This window comes from Homarus americanus, unplaced genomic scaffold, assembly GCF_018991925.1.
Source record: "Homarus americanus isolate GMGI-L3 unplaced genomic scaffold, GMGI_Hamer_2.0 scaffold11794, whole genome shotgun sequence".
NCBI classification, from domain to species: Eukaryota; Metazoa; Arthropoda; class Malacostraca; order Decapoda; family Nephropidae; genus Homarus; species Homarus americanus.
In genome coordinates this window covers 1208202-1232808 of record NW_024739301.1, presented here as the reverse complement: position 1 = coordinate 1232808, position 24607 = coordinate 1208202, and the positions used below count along the sequence as shown (strand labels likewise).

At 38.2% G+C, this 24607-nt stretch overlaps 1 protein-coding gene across 5 annotated transcripts in view; it reads left to right on the top strand.

Annotated features, from left to right (window-relative positions):
- LOC121874502 (sister chromatid cohesion protein PDS5 homolog B-B-like) overlaps positions 1-24607 on the top strand; it is a 44820-nt gene that overhangs the window by 6953 nt on the left and 13260 nt on the right. For 2 of the 5 annotated variants that reach the window (XM_042378649.1, XM_042378651.1), the window contains exons 2-18: positions 2412-2573; positions 3338-3487; positions 4872-5056; positions 5702-5909; positions 7171-7296; positions 10289-10422; positions 11428-11565; positions 13356-13464; positions 13638-13789; positions 14337-14721; positions 15349-15570; positions 19070-19211; positions 19778-19929; positions 20100-20225; positions 20991-21244; positions 22457-22537; positions 24361-24484. In XM_042378649.1, coding sequence (XP_042234583.1) covers positions 2421-2573; positions 3338-3487; positions 4872-5056; positions 5702-5909; positions 7171-7296; positions 10289-10422; positions 11428-11565; positions 13356-13464; positions 13638-13789; positions 14337-14721; positions 15349-15570; positions 19070-19211; positions 19778-19929; positions 20100-20225; positions 20991-21244; positions 22457-22537; positions 24361-24484 — 2841 coding nt within the window. In that variant the 5' untranslated portion in view covers positions 2412-2420. The remainder of the gene's footprint in view (positions 1-2411; positions 2574-3337; positions 3488-4871; positions 5057-5701; positions 5910-7170; positions 7297-10288; positions 10423-11427; positions 11566-13355; positions 13465-13637; positions 13790-14336; positions 14722-15348; positions 15571-19069; positions 19212-19777; positions 19930-20099; positions 20226-20990; positions 21245-22456; positions 22538-24360; positions 24485-24607) is intronic. The other 3 variants (XM_042378650.1, XM_042378654.1, XM_042378652.1) reach the window with 3 other exon arrangements.

Here is a 24607-nt window from a genome sequence, read left to right as displayed (position 1 = left end):
CGGAAGATGTAGACACCAGCCCCGGCCCTACCTGTAGCGGGTTCAACAGAACCATCAGTGTAGAGGACGACCCTACCTGGGGACCAGTGAGCGATCCTGGAGAGGTGGTATTTGCAGAGAATAACAGGGTTCACCTGGGATTTCGGGAGCAGTCCACCGAGGGCAATCACTTCAGGTTGAAAATCCAGCCAGGGAGAAGGAGACGAACCAACAGCAGGGGTGACAACAATATCAGGCAGGAGGTCGTGTTCCTGAAGGGCTCGGATGAGTGACCCTCGCCACTGTCTTCTAAATGGAGGTCGGTCTCGGACAGCAGGAGTCAAGTTGGTTTGGACATAGTTGCCCCAAGGATCCCGTAGAATGGAAACGGCATTTTTTAGGTAAAACTCCTGGACGCGATCCTGTAAGGGGGAAAGACCAAGTTCGGTATATAGAGAAGTAGAGCGTGTCCACTGAGGAGCCACAAGGATGATACGAGCAGCTTTCCTCTGGATAACTTCGAGACGGTTGACAGCAGTCCGACTAATGTTGACAAGGGCAGGGGCGGCGTAGTCCACACAGGAACGGTCAAAGGACTTGTACATGGTGAGAAGTACAGGGATGGTGGCACCAAGGGAACCCCTGCACATGGTAGAGAGGGGAGCGAGACGCCGAAAACATATGTCTCGAAGATAGCGGACTTCAGGGATCTGACAACGTGTGCGAGTTACATACACACCCAGGTATTTTTTCTCATTAACTCAGTCCAAGGGCGTTCCTGATAAGAGAAGGGGTGGAGGTACAACACGACCGTGCCACATGGCTTTTGTTTTCGCAGTTGAAAGAAGGAAACCAAGTGAATCACACTCTCTGGAGACCAGATCAAGGGCTTCCTGCATGCTGAGGTAGTCAGGGGCAGTGAAATGTTGAAGGTTTATTCTCAATTCTGTGGATTCGTTCCAGAAAAAAAAATAGCATTGCCTTCATTTCACTATAGGCTATTCACAGTACAGGGTACAGTAATATATTGGACTGATATCTGCCATTTCAAATGCTGTGCATGAATAAATACTATAGTTTATATTTCCAACTTTGTTGGGCCAGGGGAGGCACACATGGCAGTTTGCTTACTGAGAAACAACAGAACTGACAACTGTCAGTAAGATGACAGGTTTAGGAAACTTAAAGAACATAGTAATACTGTATAGATATAATATCTGTACAATACTGTACTATTATCAGAAGTTACTGTCATAACTATTTTGTGGTGGGAAGGTGTGACCAAATGTACAAAGATTAGACCAATGTAAGCCTAGGTGCATATTGAGATGCAGGGCAGTGCAGAAATCTGTACCGTATATAGTTATGGTATTTCAAATCAGAGTGCACACATTGGGATGCAGGGCTGCATGGCATAGGGGTTGGAACACAGTTTTCTGCTCGACATGCCCTTCTTATTAACCTGGTCAGCCCCCAAATAATACTGATTTTGTTACAGAAAGATAAAATACGAGATTTTTTCATCTTTTTTTCATTATTGGTTTATACCTCGACCTCCATGAAGGCCATTATGGTACCATAGCTTCAGATCAACAACAAAAGCCAGTCATATTTTTGTTAATGGGGTTCCAGTGATTCATTATGTGTTTTGGTCTCCTGATTATTCTCAAAGTAAAGTAGGTACAAAAAGGGGTTAAAAGGTTCAGTTCACTATAGACTGAAGTATTCTATTGTAACAAGTGTGTTGGGGGTGAACTCTTGATTTTCTTAAATTTGTTAAAACAACTCTTTTAGGTTTTATGGTAGAAGTAGTTTACTTTATCATTTTACTGTTTAGTTAAATACTTTTGTGTGTTGAAGAATTTTTTTTGTTACCTTTAACTAAAATAAATCAGATAGAGTATTGAAAACTTAGAGATTAATAACTATGTAATAATACTGTACTACTACTGAACAGTGATTTTAAGATAAAATCGAGGAACTGACCTTAAGTGCTGGTTGTAATTTGTTTTAAGTATTAAAACTGCTTTGAGCTCATGAGTCTATATCTTGGGGTTCAGGGGTGGGAAGCAAACTTTGGTAGTTGACTACACAGGTATTAGATGTGACACCCACAGCCATCAATGTGCCATTGTTTCATTTGTGAACCAGTCTCTCATTCTTGTTGTCTTTCCTTATACACTACTGCTTCTTCCACAAAGACATTAAATAACCAAGGTGGCACTACACACGCTTCATAACGTCAAACCACTCCTTCTCACCTTTGTTAATTCTCACATACACTACTACCATCTCCAAAACTCCTCACAGCCTTCACTAATGTAAGATGTAGTTCAAATGAGCCCTATAATGTGTGTATAATACTGTATACCCCTTTTTTTTTCAAATGTAATCAACTTTTTTATTTATTTATTTATTTATTTTATTTACAGGGGGTGAGGATGGGGCGTGGGGACAACCTGACCATATTATACCCTTCTGGGTGTAAGGAAGTGACGGAAGATGTTGGTCCTGATGAGCTAATCCGGCGGCTGAAGACTTTAGCTCACACTCTACAGTCCATGGGCCAGGATGATGGTGCTTACCAGGTTAGTGTGAGTCCAAAGCATTTTGTTCTGTTTGGTCTGTTGTGCACTCTTATCTGTTAACTTACTTCTGTCTAGTTTAGTAGTATTTAATGTAACAGCCTTCAGACTAGTTATTCCCATTGGCTACCTAGTTTTAAGAGTGTTACCATTTGTGAGTAGTATTTTGTAGGTAAAGCTGCCTCCTTGACCCCCACCACTAAGGGGAAGCTGAGGGTAAATAATGTATGGGTGTGTGTGTGTATGTCTGTTCCTCACTGTCTGTGCATGTGTATATGTAAATGAGTGAGCACACAAAACATTTCAAATAGCATTATTCTATTCTCACCCACCTTGTGTACTGTATGTAGAGGTATTATTTGTGATCTTTAAGGGTTTACAAATTGTGGTTCAAGGTTTAGATTACAGGCATGGTGGATTGGTGGTGGTGGTTTTATTCATAATAGGGTGGGTGTTAGGGATGCAGTGTTCCTGGAGATTTTGATTAAATTGAGTTTATAGATGTAACCCAAAAACATCTTCCCACCATATTTCTGTTATCAAATATATGGGATTATTCCTTGTTTTAGTTACACTGTAATGTATCAAAATATTCCTAGTATTAATTGTATGGGGATATAATTCTCACCAAGTACTGTACAGTATATGGAAATATTATTATGAAATATATTGGAGTATCATTCTAATTACTGTATTAATATTGTTTATGAGAATGTCATTCGTGTTATTGTTTTGGAATATCAACCTATCGTGTGTTATTTACATCTTCACAGGAATACGTCCCATTGGCCATGCACATAGCAGATGACTTCTTTCTCTCTTATCCGAGTCGTGATGTGCAGCTGCTGATAGCCTGCTGCATTGCTGATGTTTTGAGGGTTTATGCCCCAGAAGCGCCTTACAAAGATCCTGGACAAGTGAAGGTAAAGTCAAGTCTTCTCTTCTCCTTTCTTGTGTAACTACTTCATCATGTTATCTTTCTTGTGTAACTACTTCATCATGTTATCTTTCTTGCTTCACTTCTTCTTCATGTTATCTTTCTTGTGTAACTACTTCATCATATCATAGACAAATTCATTATAAAGGTTTTACTATTCTTCATTAAATTATCTTTTATCATAATGAACTAAGAGTTTAAAATCTCCCATGTGTTTTAGTATATACAGATAGCAAACATTTCCTTTTTATCTAATACAGAACTTCACAACTTGATCCCTCAGTTTTATGGACAAGAACCTCTCAATTTACACGGTAATTATGTACTTGAAAATGGTCATGTGAATCAAACTTATGCAAATAGTGGAGATTAAGGGGTTTCATTATAAATAAGACAGTATCTATTATTATACCAGTGAAAAACTAGTGTATACATGTACCAGTACCAGGAAATATAAAATAGCTACTCTGGGCCTTTGCTTTCATCATAAGCATGCTGGGAGGAACATTTTTGTGAATTAGATGTTTGATCCATATGCTCAACATTCGTTCCATTCTCTCATAATCAAACTTTAGCAATGCAAGGTCTTAGATGTACTGATTAATGTTCCATTCTTGGCACTTTCCGTGATCTTCTCTGCACTATCACAATTATTCTGTAAAATAGATTCATCGAGTCCAAGGGTACGCTTAATATCACTCTTTGTTCACCTCTCTTGTACTGTTTGAGTTCATCCACCTTAACCTCAGTGGTGATGACCTTAACCTTTTTAGCACCACTGGTACCAGGAAAATTTAAAGGACACTTTGGTGGCATGATGCAAAACACTTGCAATATACAGTATACTGCAGCACGAAATTCTATAGCAGTCAGTGACTATCGACTGTATCAACACACCGCAGACTGCAAGGCGGTAAGCTGCATACCCATGCCATGCGTACGGCGCTGGCAATGCGACTGCACTGCCAGCCGAACGACTATGTTTGTCGATGGTCACATTATTCCAATCGTAACCCCACGTAAATTAAAAAAAAAGTGTAATTGGATCACACACATTATTCTAAAAATGGCTTAAACCAAACATATGTAAATTGAGAGACACCTGTAATAATGTATACAATATAGCTCAGTGAATGTCTGTACTGTACTCTACTTCAACCTTATCCATCAGATTGCTTCCAGTGTGCTGTAGTTACAGGATCAGTATCTGAACCTATCTGGGCAATTTGAAATACCACACGGATCGATGTTGAAAGCTTAATGTATCACCATTGAATATTAGAATGACCCTTTTTGGTTTTAGTTGGTAGAGTGTTAGTTGATGTAGGTATAGAGGCTGTGTGTAATTAGCTATTCCTTTTGTCCTACAGACTCTCTTCATGTTCCTGATAAAGCAGCTTGGAGGCCTCAAAGATCCTAAAGATCCAGCCTTCAAGCGCTACTTCTACCTCCTAGAGAACCTGGCCTATGTCAAGTCCTTTAACATGTGCTTTGAGTTGGAAGATTGTCAAGAGATATTTTGCAAGCTTTTCAAACTAATGTTTAACATTGTCAAGTAAGTAAAAATGAAATATTTGTCACATTTGCCATTCTTTGTGTTGGCTGTCAAATGGTGTCACCTTCATTGTTATCTCCCATTATTTTGGTGAGAGAACTTGTGTTTGTCTTCCCAATCAGTCAAATTGTGACTAAAACATTTTAAGAAATACAATTTGGTTTGTGAAATTTTTAATACAGATATACAGTAATTCAACAGGATCTTTCAGACATCATAGGTTTTGCAATTGATAATTTTTCATAAAGATTGTTATTTAGTTATTTAGTGTAACCCAAACATTATTGCTACTTTTATGCCAGTTATATAGAAGAAATGTAAAAAAAAATCATAATCTAATGATTACAGATCTTTAAAGTCTCAAGGCACACTTTTGTCTGTTCTGTGCCAAACATACATGACACAGTTGGTATATCACTTGCCAGTTACAGGAACATTACATAATCATAGTTTATCCTTTTATGGAATTTCAAGGCAAATTTGCTTACATTTCAGTGCTTATGTAGTTGTGATACTTTCTCAGAATAGCATATATTTTTTAACATAATGCCAACAGGTAACTTAAATTTACTCAGTTGTTATTTAAATTATAGCTCATTTGTTTTGCAAATAAATGTTTATTAATATTTGAATTTCTGCCCCTAGTGATGAACACAGTGGGAAGGTGAAGTCATTTATGTTGGATGTCCTCTGTCCACTTATCAATGAGAGTGATGTCGTGTCTAATGATCTCTTAGACATTATACTGTCCAACGTTCTTGAGCCAGCCAAGTCCCAGCGGAAAAACGCTTATCATCTAGCCAAAGAACTGGTGGTCAAATGCTCCGACACCTTGGAACCTTACATACAAGCAGTAAGAGAAGAATACACTTATTACTTTTTATTGAAATAAGATGTTTACTGTTATATAATTTGTTGAGAAAGAAAGGTTGTTTAGATACTAATATATTGAGATCACTTATAATTGATTTGGTCTTGGGGTTAATTATCATTAAAAATTAAATTACTTTTTATATTTGTGGAGACTAATAGTGAATGAATGGAAGGTTGAAAATGAGTATTGGGCTTTAGAAGTCAACAAGCTGAGGAAAGAGAATGTTACTGAAGTGTACACTATCAAGAAATGGTTAAGGCAAGGTGGGCACATGTAGATAGAGATGAGAGGGAGTGGTTGAGAGAAAGGAGGAAGCAGGTCAAGAGTACAGTCATAGTCCATCATTAAAGGACAGCACTGGTGTTTGGGTATTGGAGAATGAGAATGATAAAAAAAAGGAAGTGAAAAAGAATGGTCTGGTGAGAGGTCAAGGGTGTTAATGAAGGAGAGGACAAGGTCGTATAAATATCAGTTTCAAGATAGAGAGAGGGGTGAGAGACTGGGGTGATTGGTGAAATAATGCAGTAGAAAGGCAGATGAATGATTGAGAGAAAGTGTTATAGAGGAAACTGAATGATTGCTTGAAAGGAGGAGAATGAGAGAAGTGATATCTGAATGTGGAAACAAATGGATGGATTATAGAATAGCTCAGGGTAAATAAAATAATAAGAACAATTAAGAAATATACAAAGAGATAATTGTATCAAGGAAGATCAATTTTGTAATGTACTGAACAGGGGATATGTTTAAGCCATTCTTTATTATGTGGATGTGAGGCAGGGGTTCTGGATACAAGGGGAAGGACCAAATAAGAAACAAAAGAAATTTATACTTGGGAGAAATATACAGGGTAAATTGGTTACAGAGAATGAGAAGGAGTGTGAAGGAGAGAGAATGGGAAGTAAAAGATGGTTGGTTGGCAGGAGGGAGAGAGGAGAAGGAAGTTCTGGGTGAAGGAAGTTCTGAAAGTGAGAGGAGTTGACAGGAGGGACAAACAGAACATGGTGTCTTGTAGTTTATGGTGGGACTGTTCACAAGGTGTTATAGCAAATGGTTGAGGGAGACTGGTGAAAAAAAAGTTGTGTTAGCTCATGATTCCAACCATCTTGCAGCATAGTGAAAAAGACTTGTAAATGGTAAATGGTTGGTAGGTATTTACCCATTAGTATAACCTACTTAATTGAAAATGTTTTTAGTGTTTTTGTGTGAGTATTTAACATGTTTCCGCTTATTTTTGCAGTTCTTCAACCATGTCTTGATATTGGGTCGTGAGGAGAAGACACTGACCATATCACAGAAGGTATACGACCTCATTTACGAATTGAATCACATATGTCCTTCAGTCTTACTATCCGTCTTACCACAGGTTAGTATTTTGTATTTACAGGGTTTGCATTTATTTAGTTTTTAATGCCAGTATTAATGTTGTTTCAACTCTTAATACAGTTATACTATATTGTAATCTGAATGTAATGGGCAGTTCCACAGAAACAGATTTAAAAATCTGGGTCATTTTACATATTATTTGGATATCCTTAATATATCTGGTAGAGGTATGGAGAGTTTTTATAACTTTGTACCCATTTTGGGTGATTTGCAAGATGTACAGTGCTTTCCCAATAAACACCAGTGCTGTGAACAACTGGTGGTAACCCAAAGATCACTCACTCTTTCCATTGCTTTGATATCATTTTATTTGTCTGTGTAGGAAACTAGATTAGCAGAACAACCTCCTCACTGCCTCCAGACTCACTGAGGAAAGGCACATCTGTCCAGCTCCTCATGTAATTGAGAAATACAATACATGCCTTCTTGGTACTAGGGTTAGGCTGGCTCACACAGCTACTGTTTTTTTTTATAAAGTGGGTGTGGATGTTTCCTTTCTCTGGCATCATTTTCTGAGTGTTTACATTTGTAATGACCTTTTGATTTTGTGTGGGGCTTGGTAGCTGTGTGATTGTGTCACTAGGTTAATGGAAAATCTTACTTGGTGTCTGTCTGCCTTGACTTTTCCCCTGCCATTTGAGTGAAGAGAGTTTTTTAGTGACTGGCCCATTGCATCACTACTTCTTTTCTTTATTGTCTCGGCCTCCGAGGGCCTTTAAAATAGTGTTTAAAGGCTTGTAAAGGGACATTAGAAAACTATTGAAGGATTGTATTGCCTTTTTTTTTTTTGATGGGGGGGGGGCATTAGCCCACCTGGGCACAGGTGGGGGGATGGATATAATAATGATGATAATAATAATAAATTTAATAAAAATAAATAAAAATTATAATAAAAAAATACCAAAAATATAATAATAATAACAATAATAACCATAAATAAGTACAACAATTTAAAGAAAAATCAAGTGACTAACAAAATATGTATGATGTGTTATCAAAGTAAGAGAAACAATTAAGACCCTGCAATTGTGTGTAAATGAGGCAGAAAGTCAGATCAGCAACCTGGGACTTGGTCACAATTTTCGTGATGCCATATGGCAGCAGGGTCTACCATTTGACAACACATTATGCTTCCAATATCTTCCCAGGCGGTAGTACCTCCCTGTTTGGTAGCTGCCTTCTACCTCACCTAACCTAGCCACTGCCTCCCTACATCCTGGACAAGAGTACTATTGGTTTCGTGACAAGCTTCCAATATGAAATTGAAACTTAACCTATAAATAAAACTGACAACAAAGGTAAAGAAAAAGAAAAAAGAGCTTGGTTTAGTTGAAGGAAAGAGAAATCCCTGAAGTAGTATTAACTGAATATTGCCAGTTGGTCCTCACTTTTCAAATTATTAATGTGGAGTTTCAAGATACACTGGTTACAGGCACTTAGCTTAAGGGAGTTTAATTGGGCTTGGTGTCTGTCAGTGTATTGGGCACCTCAGTTTTCAGGGTTGACAAGTCTTTATTAACTGGCATTTTGTTTGACTATTCAGAGACTCATTCTTCCAGACCACATATTCCTGATTAAGAGAGTCGGCTTAAAAAATTCAGATTTACATCAGAATTTTGCATAGGGAAAAGAAGAGATTGTGTGAGGAAAACAAACTCCTCATCTGTATGTTGCACAGCACAAGGAACTTCTTATTGCCTTCATTTTTAAGTTTACTGCTCTCCCTTTCATGGGTTGGTGTGAACTGTTTGCAAGTTATAAATGAAGCTTTGATCTTGAAAACCCATTTCCTAATAGCCAGATTTCATTGGAGGTAGCTGGACTGAGGGCCTGTTACTGTTAATTAGTTTACTACAATGTCCATTGAAGTACAGTCTGCATGGTGGAAAGAATGAGCTGCACAGTATTATGACTCCTTATACTCCACGTCTTAGGCAAACTGTGAACCCTAATCTGTTACTGTTGTATGATAGTGCTAAAGAGAGGGAGTAACCTTCTGATCACTTCTAGTTGCATATGGCTCAGGAGTTTACTGGGAAGACCCTGAAATTTTTTATGGAAAAATTATTAAATGTTATGACATGGGTTTTTAGGACCAGACTATTACTGTATTTCCCTTAAACTCATACCCGGTATCTTTTTTTTTTTTTTTTTTTTTTTTTTTTACAGGATTAGCCCACCATGGCACAGGTCAATGACCCACATCGGGGCCTTGGGGCAAAATTATAATAATATTAATAACAAATATAAATGCAAAAAATATTAAATAAAAATATAATATGATAATAATAATAATATTAAAGGACCATAAATAAATAACAAAAATTAAAAAAGATTAATAGTGAGAAACGATATATGTATGTTGTGCTGTCAAAGTAAGAGAAACATTTGAGACCCTGCAATTGTATGTAAATGGGCAGAAATTCAGATCAGCAACCTGGGACTTGGTCACTATTTTTGTGATGCCATATGGCAGCAGGGTCTACCATTAGACAACACATTATGCTTCCAATATCTTCCCAGGTGGTAGTTGCAGTAATTCTCCTTTTAAATTTATAAGCCTTCATATCTCAAGGAAGAAATGACTGTAGTGGTTGACATGTTGATAATGCTGTCAAAATGTCTCTGTTGTAGGGTGCAGTAGCATTACTGTATCAACATCACTTAGCATTTGTTACATCATGAAGAATGCTAAATGATTCCCATGTCTGGCTATAATTTGATGAATATTTGTAATCCTTGATTGTTTCTTGGGTCAACATTGTACAAATCCAGTTTTATTGAATTTTACCTACATGTGGAATTGCTTCAAATTCATGTTAAAATGCTGCGTCAATATACAGTATACAGTATATGTAGGTGCAGTATATATATCTTCATGAAAGGTAGAACTCAAGGATAGTTATTTAAATTTACTTTATATCATACCGGCACTCTAGTTATACTTAACATTTTGTGACCTTTCTTTCCAGTTGGAGTTTAAACTGAAGAGTTCTGATGAAGAGGAGCGTTATGGGTCAGTCTCTTTACTTGCTCGTATGTTCTCAGAAAAGGATTCAACTCTGGCACTGAATCATAGACAGTTGTGGACTGCTTTTCTGGGGAGGTAAGTACAGTAATCCCTATTGATACTTTTTTTCTATTCCTCAGGCCACTGATTGAGCAAAGAATATGGTGGGTTCTTCCATCCATCTGTCAGTAATGCTCAGGATATATAAAATACGTAATTCCTTTACCTTGCTAATTTACACTATGAATCACCTGGCACAAGTTACAATTGTGTAAACTGTAAGGTATTAATGTAATACTTTTTCAGTGAAATATCTAGTGTCATAAGGTTCTGTTTGTTGAAAAGAAAATATAGTTAATCCAGTTACTACTTTCCTCCAAACCAATTTACAGCCTGAGAGAGGCATCACCAGCCTTGATCAAACATGAGACAACACACTCGTACGAGTACATAAAAAACTGAACAGAAAATAATTTTTGCATATCTGCTTACTCCTGAGGGAACAACCCAGCATACTCCTCAACCAGTACCACAAATAGATCTTCCTTAAATCCCCGGGCCAGACTCCAATGCATTACAAATTGTGCATTCAGTCATCCCCAAGTGCTGACATGCTAATTTGATTTCAAATCTGGTCTTTTAGTAATATTATACAACACTTACATGACAGAAACAGTCTTATCCTTAGAAATACTGAGGAACCCTTAAAGCTGTAGGGATCAGGCTGGTAGTAGCAGTAATGACAGATGCACTTAGCTCTATGCCTCTCCTGGTGCTGCTGGTGAGCCACCTGGACAGTGCAGAGTTGTGGCTAGAACTTACATGATTAAATCTCATGGCTGACCCAGTTGACAGGTGCAAAATAAGTCCCTGTTACTAATATGTAATGGTTAACCCTTTAGAGGACAGGAGTTTCTCTCGGCTGAATAAAATCGTCTCGCATTAGCCAAAATAAAATGTCAAAGGGCTACATTACCCTCTAAAGGGTTAACACGAGTTAATGTGGAAGTCAACATAGGCAGGACTTGGTCATAAATGTTGCTCATGTTTATGTATAACTTGCAGTATTCCTAAGTTTACAATGTTTATTTTATGTTTCAGATTTAATGACATCAGCATCAAGATTCGTACAAAGTGTGTCCAGTATTCTATGCACTTCTTATTAAATCATCCCCTGCTACGAAAAGACATTACAGACACCTTGAAACTCAGACAGCACGACTCTGAAGAGAGTGTGAGGTAAGTTGGCTTTTTTTTCATCAACACTGTTTATTATATGAAACTTCATTTTTTTTACTAATACTTTTTCAATCCTTTTCTCACAACTGAGGAGACTGACCTGAGTGAACAGTAACAGTCGTTATTTGTTTATTCTACGTGCTATTTCAGACGTGTTCTGCTATGGTGGTCCTCAGACCAAGGTCAAGTTGTAACTACTGGTCATCGGGACAAATAGCTCTTGTGGGCAGATCAGTCAAATATCTGTTTTCTTTTATACTGTACTTAGCTAAAATAAGCATTTAGAAAATAAGCAAAAACTGATTTTCTTCTCTACGTGTTTGCGAATACCTTTACATTGTGTAATGATACTTTTACACAGTGATAGGTGGTAATGGGATAACAGGGTGAGTTAATGCATACCGTACAGAGCATCTGCTCTATCATAAAATTGGGTAAGGCATTCTCTGTTTTAGGAGCTTCACTCTTGGGTCCTCTGGGATTATTTTGTATTTCTGTCTTAAAAGTAACATTTAAATAGGTAAACCTCTTTGGGGCTATTTATGTTTTGGATGCATGCTACTACATTCCTATTTTCCTGACCTGCATAGAATGCATATAGTTTTCATAGGGAAGACATTAGCCACCAGGGCACATATTGTCCAGTGTTTACATGTTTATGTGGGACTTTGGGTCCAAGAGGTAATCTTTTCTGGAGACTTCAGGAAAATCCCAGAACTGTATGTTGAGAGAATTAGAGAGGACTGAACTCCTGATCTGGTGAATTCAGAAAGTCAACTCATTGTGGGGCTTGTTTGAAAACCTCCCTCTCTGCCCCTGGTTTCATGGGTAGTTGTCAGGAACTGAAACATGTGATTGACTTGACCTGAGTTTGTTTTAATTCATCTGTGGTGGGTTCAAATTGCTCCGATTTATAGACAGCTGAGCCAGTTGTTTAAGCAATTGAGTGGTGAGATGGTCATAGCTCTAAATAGACCTTCGGTTCTCTGGAACAACTGCTGTGCCTTATTTGAGGCCAACATCACAAGGGGGAAATGAAAGATAATTAGTTTATCCAAGGGATTAGAGATTAATTAGACAAACATTGGAAGAGTCTGTTTGATGAATTCAGGGATTTCCTGATAAGTCACCCAGTGTGTTTAAGCTGTCTGGCTTAAATATTTACTAGAAAAAGGGCATGTTGTGATTAATCATCCATTTTGTAATTTTCTAACAAGTAGAAAGAGGATCAGCCCTAAACCTCCTGGGGTGATGCCACAGAGGATGGGGTCTGTATCCCTACACCTTCCCATGAGTGGGTATTGTGGTCAATATTAAATGCAGTGTTATGTGATGTACAGTCTCATTCAAGATTCTTTGAACACTGCTGGAGACAGCTGGCAACTCAGGGCCATTTGTTTACTATACTACGTAGTTAAAATTATGAATGAATGTAAAAGTGATCGGCGATTGGTTACTTAGTTCCCCGTTGCTTAATTAATGGTTGGGCTTTTACATTCATTCATAATTTTTACTACGTAGTATAGTAAACAAACGGTCTTGAGTTGCCAGCTGTCTCTAGCAGTGTTCAAAGAATTTTGAATGAGACTGTACATCTATTTGTCTTCATTGTTATTGTAAATGTATCATAGTTTTCAAAGAGACATGAAATGTAAGTGATGATGCAGGAAGCAAAAGAGTCATTCTGGAAAATGAATACTTCAATTATTTGTGTAGCATTTATTCTACAGACTATTTTGATGAGGTAAAAATACATCCTCCTAATATATCTTGTGTGTGTGTCTTGACAGATATGAAGTTGTGATGGCCATTGTATCAACTGCCAAGAAAGACTTCAGCATAGTGTCAGACAGTGAAGATCTCCTTAATTTTGTAAAGGAGAGAACACTTGATAAAAAGGTTAGTTTTTTATCACTTAAGCAAAGCTGCAGGGCATAGGTCTGTGTTCAGTGAGGGTTAGCTGAATATGTGTACAGTATAAGCAGTATATAATTTATTTTAGTTGTTTAAAAGTCTGGACCCATAACCACACTTTCTCTTTTTTGACATTTTGCTGTTTGTTTATTTTACAGTTCAAGATTCGTAAGGAAGCCATGTGTGGTTTAGCAATGATATACAAAAAACACCTCAATAGTCCAGATGTTCCACCAGCCACCCGCCACGCTGTCACCTGGATCAAGGATAAGATTCTTCATGGCTACTACATGACCAGCATGGATGACAGGTGACCACCCTCATGCTCATTCACTTTGTTTTATTCTGTACTTCCGATTTATGCTTGTTCAGTAGAATCTTATTCATATTAGCATTTTGGAATTCCAAGTTATTTTATCATTTCTATGATAGTTCGTTAGTAAAGTAAATAGCTACCGATAGTGAATGATGGTCTAGTTTGTTGAACACAATGAACGTTGATGAGTGTTTGTGCTTCAGTGAGGTTATTTTTAAATCATTGGATGAGGGAATGTACACTACCACTTCAGGACATTTATTCTCTTGTCAGAAGTCTGTTATATTCAATTAAGGAAAAAAATTTAATTGGTATGAGAACATTTGTATTATCCAATACCTGTCAGGACAGTCATTTTGCTGCAGGTGACATAAAGGTGTGAGCTTAACCAGTTTCTGTTTGGTTTTGTAATTAATTGGTGAAATTTTGTATGCAAATCACCCATAACTTTTTTATTATGCCAAGTATTGTTATAAATATTAAAAGGGGATTTAGAAAAATAATGTTACTGTAGAAAACTTAGACTCTTATCTTCCTACAGATTACTTGTGGAACGTCTCTTAAATACATGTCTGGTACCATATCAGCTTCCCCCAGAAGACCGCATGAAGAAGCTGTTTTATCTGTATGCCTCTATTGATGACAATGCTACCAAAGCCTTCATAGAACTTCAGAAACACCAGTTGGCCGTGAGAAAAAATGTTGCCGAGCTTATTGAGCTTCACCGAAAGCCTCAGGATGAGGAGCGAGACCGTGAAATTGCTTACAGACTTGGCCACCTCACTAAGTTCCTTCCTGACCCTCTAAAGGTTCAGGAGTTCCTAAGAAAGTTTTCTCAGAACCTTAATACTGACCCACAGTTATTGTCACTTATGGAAACTGTTGTCAGTCATGATGTTTCGTGCAAAGACAGTGTAGAAGCCGTGGTGAGTGTCTTGTCAAGTATTGTTTTCCACAATTTTGTTTTTTGAGTCGTGTTTATATTCATGGCCCTTACATTTTTTCCAGGTATTAAATTTAAATTCTGTATGCACTTTAAAGCACCTGAAGTCACCATTAAGGCAACTTGGTCCCCTGAAACTTATTCTGCCCTTATTTATTTCAAAATAAAAAATCAAACATGAGTGTGCATGCGTGCACCAATTTTGTTGAATTGGGTGAATTCAACGAACATCGTCCACATTCTGGAATTTTCCTTGGAGTTTCAGTAATACCTGAACCTGCTACACGAGTTCAAATTCTGAATTTATGAATGTCAAATTAATGAGGGATCAGTGTACAGGGTATATTGATTTTTAGGAAATAAAGTAGAGTGTACTGTACAATATACTGTAACTTTTTTATTTTTTATTTTTCATTTATTCATTTTATTTATTTTTTATTTATTTATTTATTATTATTAATTTTTTTTTTACTTCTGGAGTGCTTTAAACTTTGCCTAACTACCCATCTTGTCTTTCACCATCTGTATCAATAGTGTATCTTATGATAATGTTTTAAGACATTAGGTATGTTTTTTTTTCTAAGGTTTTGCTTTACTGTATCACACACAGACACAGATCCTGAAGAAGCTCGGGCAACCAGTGATGACCAACTTGTATTATAACACCATCAAGATGTTGCTGGAGCGTGTGTCTAGTGTCATGGTGGACCAGACAGCACTGGAGGCCCTTGTAGGACTAGTAGAGGGGGCTCTTAGTGCAGACACAAGTGTGCTCGACTCCCTCAACCTCACCTCCGACATTGCTACCGAAAAAGGACTAAAGCTGCTGTTTGTAAGTCTTACTCGTGGTTTTATTTTTACATCATTATTTAATTGGGGAGTATCGAGGGCCTCTGGTGAAGAGAGGCTAACTCTTACTTAACTTCAGAGAGTAAAGATTCTGTGACAACCTTGAAGAGCTGACTGGGTGTTAACTTTATTTGGTATACAGTATAGTCTTGTTTTACGTGGTCAATTAAACCCATGGAGGTCCGCGTATAACGCGTAAACGAAATAACAGAACATATGGGATTAGTTGAAATAGAGACTGGGCCGACCCCCAGACTACCCTTTTCCCGACACAATACATACATTGTAGTAAAAATAACATCTTAATTTTATGATGGTATGCACACACAATATATAAGAGAAATATCAATAATATTAGGTTTTTTAACAGTCACGTTAGTAGAAGAGATGGCTGGGCACACAGGGATGGGGGGCTGGTTCTGAGGCAGAGGGCAGATTAGTGGCCCTCGGGTGTATCACTTGCATCACCTTTATCACTATCCACCACAGAGGCTAGCAGGGCCTCCATGTCAAACCCCTCAAAGTCCATATCCTCACTATCACTGACTTGGGCTGACTGTGGCTGTGGTGGGTTGCGGGTGCAGAACTCAGTAATGTTTCATTGACGGCTAGCATTGATGTGGTCGTGATACATCTGGACATACGGCTCCATAGATTTCAACAGAAGGTTATTTGACACTTCATATCGATGACTGACTGGGTCTTTGGCAAGGATGAGTTTGATTTTCTCAGCAAACTCAATGACCTCCTTCACATCACCATGTGTTAGTTTCTGTTCTTGTTCTTCCGTAACACCTGGCTGCTCACTGACGTCATCATCTTCTAACATCTCGTCCGCAGTCACCTCAGGTTGCCTGATTACCTCCAGGATGTCATCATTGGTGATCTCGGAGAAGCCTGCAGCTCTAACACTTTGTGCAGCCTCTCTTGCAATGTCCAATGCCACAGCAACAGACTGAGCCTCACCAGCCACCGCTTAACTCTGCCTCCCACCTGGGATACCCTCCAACACAGGCCGCCATGCGTGACGAATCGTTGTCACAAACAGCTGCCCCCATGCCTCCACCAAGAAATCAACAGCTTTCTTGACATTAAACAGTTTCCAGAACTGCTTGACTCGCACTTCATGGTCCGCCAAATCTTGTTCTGGATCCTCGCTCTCGCCATCGGTGCCACTCAGAAGGTTCTGCAATTCATCCTTGGTGTTGGTGAAGTAGTTCAGGAGCCGTAACTTCTTTGCGGAGAAAGCAGCCTTGACGTTGGATATCAACTCCTGATCCATGGGCTGGATTAACGACATAGTGTTAGGGGGAAGGAAGACTGCTTTTACATTGGGGTGACGATCCAGCAATAGGGGCGAGTGTCCTGGTGCGTTGTCAAGGAGCAACAAAATGTTGAATGGAACATTATGTTGCTCGCAGAATTTCTTCACAACAGGAACGAAACAGTTGTCAAACCATGAAAGGGACAGACCAGTGAATATCCACGCCTTCCCTGAGTTTAGCCAATGGACATTTAACTTGCTCTTGTCCATATTTTTGTAGGCATGCGGCTTGCGGGCTTTGTGGATCACAGACAACTTCAGCTTACAAGTGCCTGAGGCATTGGTGGTGAACTGAACGGTGATGCGCTCCTGCAATTTCCGGCCCCGACACTTGCTCGCAGACTTGACTACAAAGGTCTTGGATGGCAATTTCTTCCAAAACAACCCGGATTCATCCATGTTGAACACTTGGTCGTCGATGTACTGTCCTTCCTCCATAATTTCTCGTAAGAATGGGGGAAAATTCATGGCGGCAGCCACTTGCTCCTTCACCAACAGTTTAACGTTCGTGATCTTATTATGACGTTCGAACCTTGCAGCCACCCAGCGGAAGCAGTGAAGGGTTTTGGGCTCTGCAATTCCCATTTTTCGCGCCACTGATAGGTACAGTTCTCTCGCGTAGTCCTGCATTGCCCGAGTGTCGACCGACATGTTCCTTCTTGACTGACGAATCAAGTACCTGACCAATAAACTTTCAGTCTTGAGCAGCACCTTATTGTGGCAATATTTTGCCATCGACGCACCTGCAGACTTTGTGATGCTCATGTGTTCTTTTATCTAGCCGGCATCCTTCTTGATGGTGAGGATCGTCGATTCATTAACTCCATATTGTCGGGCGAGATCCACCTGTCTTGTGCCTTTCTCTAACTCCTGGACGATTTTGTACGTCACTTCATAGCTTAAGGCGCGTCGTACCTTCTTGGGCTTGGGCCAAGTAGTTCAAGGTTTCTCGGGTGTGGTGGGGGTCCAGCGGAAGCCATTGTTGAGCAGATTAGTGGGCACGAGGGAGCACTGTATACGCAGAGAAGGAGGACAATGGGACTAACGCTTCTAAGGTCAGCAACTTATTCCCTCTGGTGGCAGGGCACGCCAAGTTAAATTAGACCAATCACAGCTCGCGGCGGAGGGGATTTGTGGGTGGTAAGGATGCGTGGCCCAATCACAGTCTGATACGTCAGCGGTGATGTAAGAGCGTAACTAATAATTGGCGCGTCTGGACAGGTGCCGCATAAATGACCAACCGCGTAAAAAATCCGCGTAAACCGAGACTATACTATACTGAGACAGTGAAGATATTGTTGCTCTCACCCACATGTATGGTTGTAAAATATCTAGCAATTTTCATCCGGGTAGTCAGTGTTGAAAATGAGAATAAAATTTGGTATACATAATTGGGGAAGTGTTAATGAGTACCAAGCTTTTGTTGATGGATAAGAAGATTATGGCAAACAGTGTGTATTATATTTATTCATCAGACCATTATTAGCATTCAGCTTGTACATTGCAAACAAAACTGCAGGGTGGGGGTGGCAGCAATGTAGGTACATCACTTACCTCTTGTTCTGGAGAGTTGTTGGGTTGTAGCCAGGGTGTTTTCAGTCCACCCAGCTGTTAATGGGTATCTAACTTTACTGTTTGAGTGCATTGCCAGCCACTCTCCCTCCATGTGTATAAAAGGCTTAATGTACAGTGTGCTGTATTCACACTCATTTTCCACAAACAAAGTACTACTGATACTGAGATGCTGCCCATCTTATATTCTAGCATTGGTACTTCATCATAACTAAACAGTAAAAGAGTTATGGATAGCACCTCTGTTAGCTGCACTCACTGGTGTCAACAAAATTTTGTTATATTTATTTCCCTAGAGCTTTGTTGTAATCTTGTGGCTGAGAAATGTGACAACATATAGATAACTGTAGGTCCATGGTGTTGAGGATTAAAGGTACCTTTAAAAATAGGATATTTCTCTGTGTATTAGCCTTTTTAATTTTAGTTCAAAAGCAACAACTGGAACAGGTGCTTCTTGCTTGTTGTTAAAATTTCACCACATGAAATTTAGGAGGATAATGTTGTCAATGATGACTTGATTCACCTGTGGTTACATAATGAATGTAAGCATATACCGTATATGATACTTAAAGTGATTATTCCACAGGTGTTATCATTTGTGTATCCAGCTCACTTCTTGCATGCGGACATCCTGACGCGACTCATTGCCCTCCTCAACGTGCCAGATTCAACAATATCCCCACCAGTCCTTTCTGTTCTTACCTACATAGGCAAATATAAACCTATTGGTAAGTAGATCTGTAGATAATATCTTCTTGTACCATATCATGTTATACTTCCAGAAAACTCTTGATATGATTTTAAAAGCAAATGTCCAGGTAAGAGCAATTGATATTTATTACCTTAATTTAGAGCTTGTTGGTATGCCTCTTGTAATGTAATAAAGATATATTATAATTGTAAAGACTCAACACACAGCCAAATAGTAATCATTTTCCATCCATCTACCAGTGTCCGCTTTTACTGTTACCACCAGAGCTCATGAAAAATTTCAGCAAGTTTTACCTTAAAACACCACAGACAGCATGATACAGTAGTTATTGCTCCCTGTATCTCTTTCCATTCACTTGTGCCCATGGCTACTTGTTACAAATGTACTGTATATTATGAAGCATTACAGTTATGTGTACTGAATATACAGTATATCACTTGACATTGTTCACATACGTGGTTTATCCTGTTGTGAAATATGTCAGGCTCTCTGGCGGTAGTTAATTTCTTCCTCAGTCATGAAATAGGTTTACCTATATATATTAGTCTTTTCTTTCCTTCCTGACTGTAAATTCTCTTTCAGGGGAACCATATCCAGATCTTGCATCAGTGCTTATTCCAATTTGTCAGCGGTTTGCAGAATCAGGTACCCCCAAACAAGCTAAGCATGCTGTACGATGTCTTCACACAAACTGCACTTCAGACTCAGATGAAGTGTTTGAAAGGATATTGGAGGTTGGTTAGAAAAATTTTAATTTTGATAACCATTTTATGTTGCTTGGTGGTTTAATTGACTTATAAGTCATTGAGGCCTACATGTTTATTACTAGAACCACAGTACCACACTATAATGTATAATACTACATCTATCATTTTGTAATCCTTATAAAATTTTCCTTTAACAGAAAATCAAAGAACAGCTGACATTTGATAGCGTACACTTCAGAACAGCTGTTGTGTCCTTGGGTCACATAGCTTTCAACATGCCTGACAAATTCCTAATACCCATAAAAAATGTTGTATCAAGAAAGGTGAGTCTGGTGTCACTATGTGGGCTGTTATTAGTCTAAGTTAAACTAAAAAAATCTGTAATTCATTTAATACATAAAAAATAGGAGGATTAGTGTGCACTCATTACATGATAACTAATTTTATTAGTCATGCATTCAATATATATTTTTTTAATGAATTAAAAACTGAAAGAGAATAAATTCCTAGATCAAATTGGGTTTAGAGGGGGAAGAGGAACTAAAGACTTGATCTTTGGTTTGAGAGTTTGAAGAGAAAACACTTTACAGGTATAGGCAGGACCAGATTAAGGAGTGACTGTTCCAATCAAATGGATACCTGGTTACAATTTTATTTGCAGGTACACTTACTCCAAAAAGTATCTTTGTGATTTTGTGTGAGACAATATGACACAATGGACAAAGAATTTAAAGTCAACAGGAGTCGATGTGTTCATTTTCAAATTCATCAGATCTCTCCGTAGATACTTTTTGAAGCGAGTGTACACTTTTTATTTATTAAAAAGGCTTTAAACATTAGCAGAAACTGCTGATATTATTACCAACTTCTTGGGGGTATCCATGTCATAAACTTGCCATCTACTTTCAGCCACATGTGCATCATCAGAGGTGCAGCCAGACACTTTTTTCTGTTCATGTTTATGTTAAAAGAAATAATTATCTTCTTGAAATTTTTTAAACAAACGAATCTCCCTCTTTTTCTGTCTCACTTTCTCTTTTCTTCTTAATATAAAATTTTAATATACACTCTCGTAACACAATTTCCAGGTTGTTAAAGAGTTGTTAATGCGGAACCAAACCAGTGCACACACCCCGGGCCCTCTCCCAAGAGATGATGTTGAAGAGTGGATCGAGGAGGAATTGTTGACTGAGGAATCATCAGTTAAAATGGAGGGCATCAAAATGATGGCAAGATGGCTTCTAGGACTAAAGTCTGACGTGATCTCAGCGCAAAAAACGTTCCGTATGCTAAATGCCTTCATCCTTCACAAGGGTGATTTACTAGAAACTGGTAAAATGCTGTAAGTATATATCAGTAAAAATTTTGAAAAATGGTGTGTTGGTCAGAGTTATATATACAGTGCTAAAGCAATAGAAATATGAAAAATTACAGTGTATTATTTAAATTAGAGAATCTCAACTTCATATTCATATTGTGTAATGTGTTATCTGCTCTTGTTTATAATGACTTAAAGAACTGCTCCTCCCTCTGGGGTTGACCATGATAGAAGAGCCTCCATGTCAAACTACAGATTTTTTACAGCTGTCAATGTCACTTTCCCCTTATTCCCACACCAAATTTTTCAATAGTATTTGCTCCACTTTCCCGTACGGTACGTTAGGTAGGCAATTTCCTTCAACTCCCTGTTCCAGCTACACTCACACTGCTATACTCAAATACCCATATCATATTGGAGAACCTCTGCCCCCATTCCATCACTCTTACAGTTCACATTCTTGGCTCTCGTTCATCCCATACTCTTCACTTCTTTCTTTCTGTAGTCCCCCAGATGTAATCTCTCAAATATCTCACCCTTGTACCTTTTATTCAGAGCATTGTGGTTCATCCAAGCATATATTACACTGCCATATGTCAAGGTAGGATGGATTGCACAATACCTTGGCTACTTACCTCGAAGCTTGCGTTCCTTCCCTTAATGATACATCCCAACTCTCCAATCACACTCTTCAGTATATTGATCTTGCCCTGATTTCCTTTGCCATTTCTCTCTCTCTTATTGAGTATCTTCCCTAGATAATTGAATTCCATAATCTGCTTCAGTATTTCACTCCCTCACAATTTATGTTCCAGTTTAGTTGGTTTTTCTTCTTTATACTTATTTTCTAGCATGCAGCTATATCTTTAGTTACCTTCCCTCACACACACTCAGCCAAAGTCATTCACCAACGTATGTACGGTAATCATTATTCACTCTCCAGAAAAGTGCATCATCATCATCATCATCATTAAGACTGGCTTCATCCCACCATCCATTTCCAGTTCTTTTCCCTGCACAAAAACTACCACTGCCTTCATTTCCCTCACCTTACCATCCATATACAGTATATGTACAGTACTATTATTAAACAACAAGGGAAGCATAACACAACCCTGCTTTACCCCTACTCCCCCGCCCCCCTCAGTGTTTTTACATATATTCTGTGTACCCCCCAAGCACACCCTCCTAGTCTTATAGATTGATATAACCACCACTGTGTATTTGTGTGTACAGGCAGTCCCCGAGTTATGAACGCCCGACTTACGAACACCCGCACTTACGAACGGGATCCCAATATATTCAGCACAAAAATCAGTAACTAAAATCCCATTTTTTACATTACTTTCATTATTCTATATTGTTTAACATCACTTTATTTGCAGTATTTATATTACAGGCAATGACCGTTACATGATGGATCTATATATTCTCGATCAGTTTTATGATGTTAAAGAATTAACACCATTTACCGCTACTGTATGTGATGGCTAAAGATCAGTTTTATGATGGTTGCTACCTGATTGTTTTTCACTGCTATGAAAAAATTATGTGCAATAACTGCCAATATTCTGAGATATGACGATGCAATCTCGGAGTGGGGTAACTCGTGCGACCCACGCGGGAGGTTCTTCTTGTTCCCGGTTACTGCCAGGCTAAGCAATTGAACTGTGTCACTCACATTGCCCAAAGGATGATTTGCATGTGGAAGAAACTATTCTTTATTCATGAGGTAATATATACTGTACCAGTAAATGTGACAAATAAATAGAAATAATATTAATAAATAGAAAATATACTGCGTTGCCATTTGGAAATCGTATCACTATGCACATGACACAAAACAGTGAGCCGAGATCCCCCACGCATTCTCCCTCCTCCCCCGCTATATGTGTTAAGCCCTGCACACGTAAGAAATGTTTAGTCCCTTAATGTTTTTGGCTTTATGATAAATATTTATTTATTTATTGTGCACATTCTAAATGAATGATTGTGTGTCCATGTAACAGTAAAAAAAAAATAAGATAAAGAAGAAGAAAATTACAGTATGTATATCTACCCAAAAATACAAGTTGAAAATTTACAATAGCGTAGGTCACAGTTTGGCAGGAGGCTGAGATACCTGTACCTCACCCCCTTCCTGCTCCCATGATTCACACTAATTCATGGGACATAAAATTTTTTATTCTCTTTATGTTTTTTACCTTATTATAATCATTTATTTAAATTTTTCACATTTTGTATGAAAGATTGTGTGTGCATGTAACAAAGTTTAAAAAAAAATAGGAAATTATGAATATCGACCCAAAATTACTTGTAGGGACAGCTGGGGGATCACAACTTACTACTGTACTGTACAAGTACATATCTTGTAAGGTAAATGAAAATAAATATTTATTTTGTATAAATTTATTGAATTTGTCTTTATTTTGTATAAATTTGTTGATTTCATGTCCATTATTTGAGTTATTTCGTCATTTTAGTAGCAGGATATAAAACTTGTTTGGACTCTTCAAGGGTTCAGGAACAGAACCTATTTTCCTTGTAAGTTACAATCGATCACTAATTAGTGGCTTTTTTAGACCTCTTACCCATCATATAATGGTCATTGTCTGTATTTGGTATGTATGGGATACTACTGTTGTTTTGTATGGGCAGGGTTGTACTTTATCCTAACCTAAACTATGAAATTAACACTGTTCCGACTTACGAACAGGGTCCAAGAATGTAACCCGTTCGTAACTCGGGGACTGCCTGTATCTTGATTGATTTAGTAGTACTGTACCATTATATATGATACTGAAGTAAATTAGTTTATATTTTAACTTTAAATGACTGATAAAACTATTACTGTACTTGATTTTAAGAAATGAAAAGCTAGAGTTTGTGCTCAGTGGAAATGAAGTGTAGACTACATTAAGTTAGGAATGTGAATGAAAACACATTAAGTAATGGTTGTTTGTTTTAGAATCTTGTAGTTTGGTGTACCTGAATGACATTTATTTAGTTGTAAATTAGTTCAGCTTGGTAGATGGATGAGTGTCATACAAGTACTGTAGTACTTAGCTTTTTCCTGGCTTGAACTTAGTTGATGATGTTCCCAATATATCTATACAGTCCATATTGTTGTTCCACCACAGGAAAGCAGAAATGGCTCATCTAAGACTATCTGCTGGTGCTGCAATGCTCAAGATTTGTGAGCAGAAGGGCGTTGGTGACCAGTTTACCTCAGAGCAGTTCTACAATCTCTCTCTTCTCATGAATGTAAGATTATCGGGTAACTAGTACATAATTCATTATTTAAAATCATTAAGTTTCAAGTGAATTTAGTATTTAATTTTTAAAGATTCATTATGAGAATATTATGCAAAATGAGTTAGTTCAGGT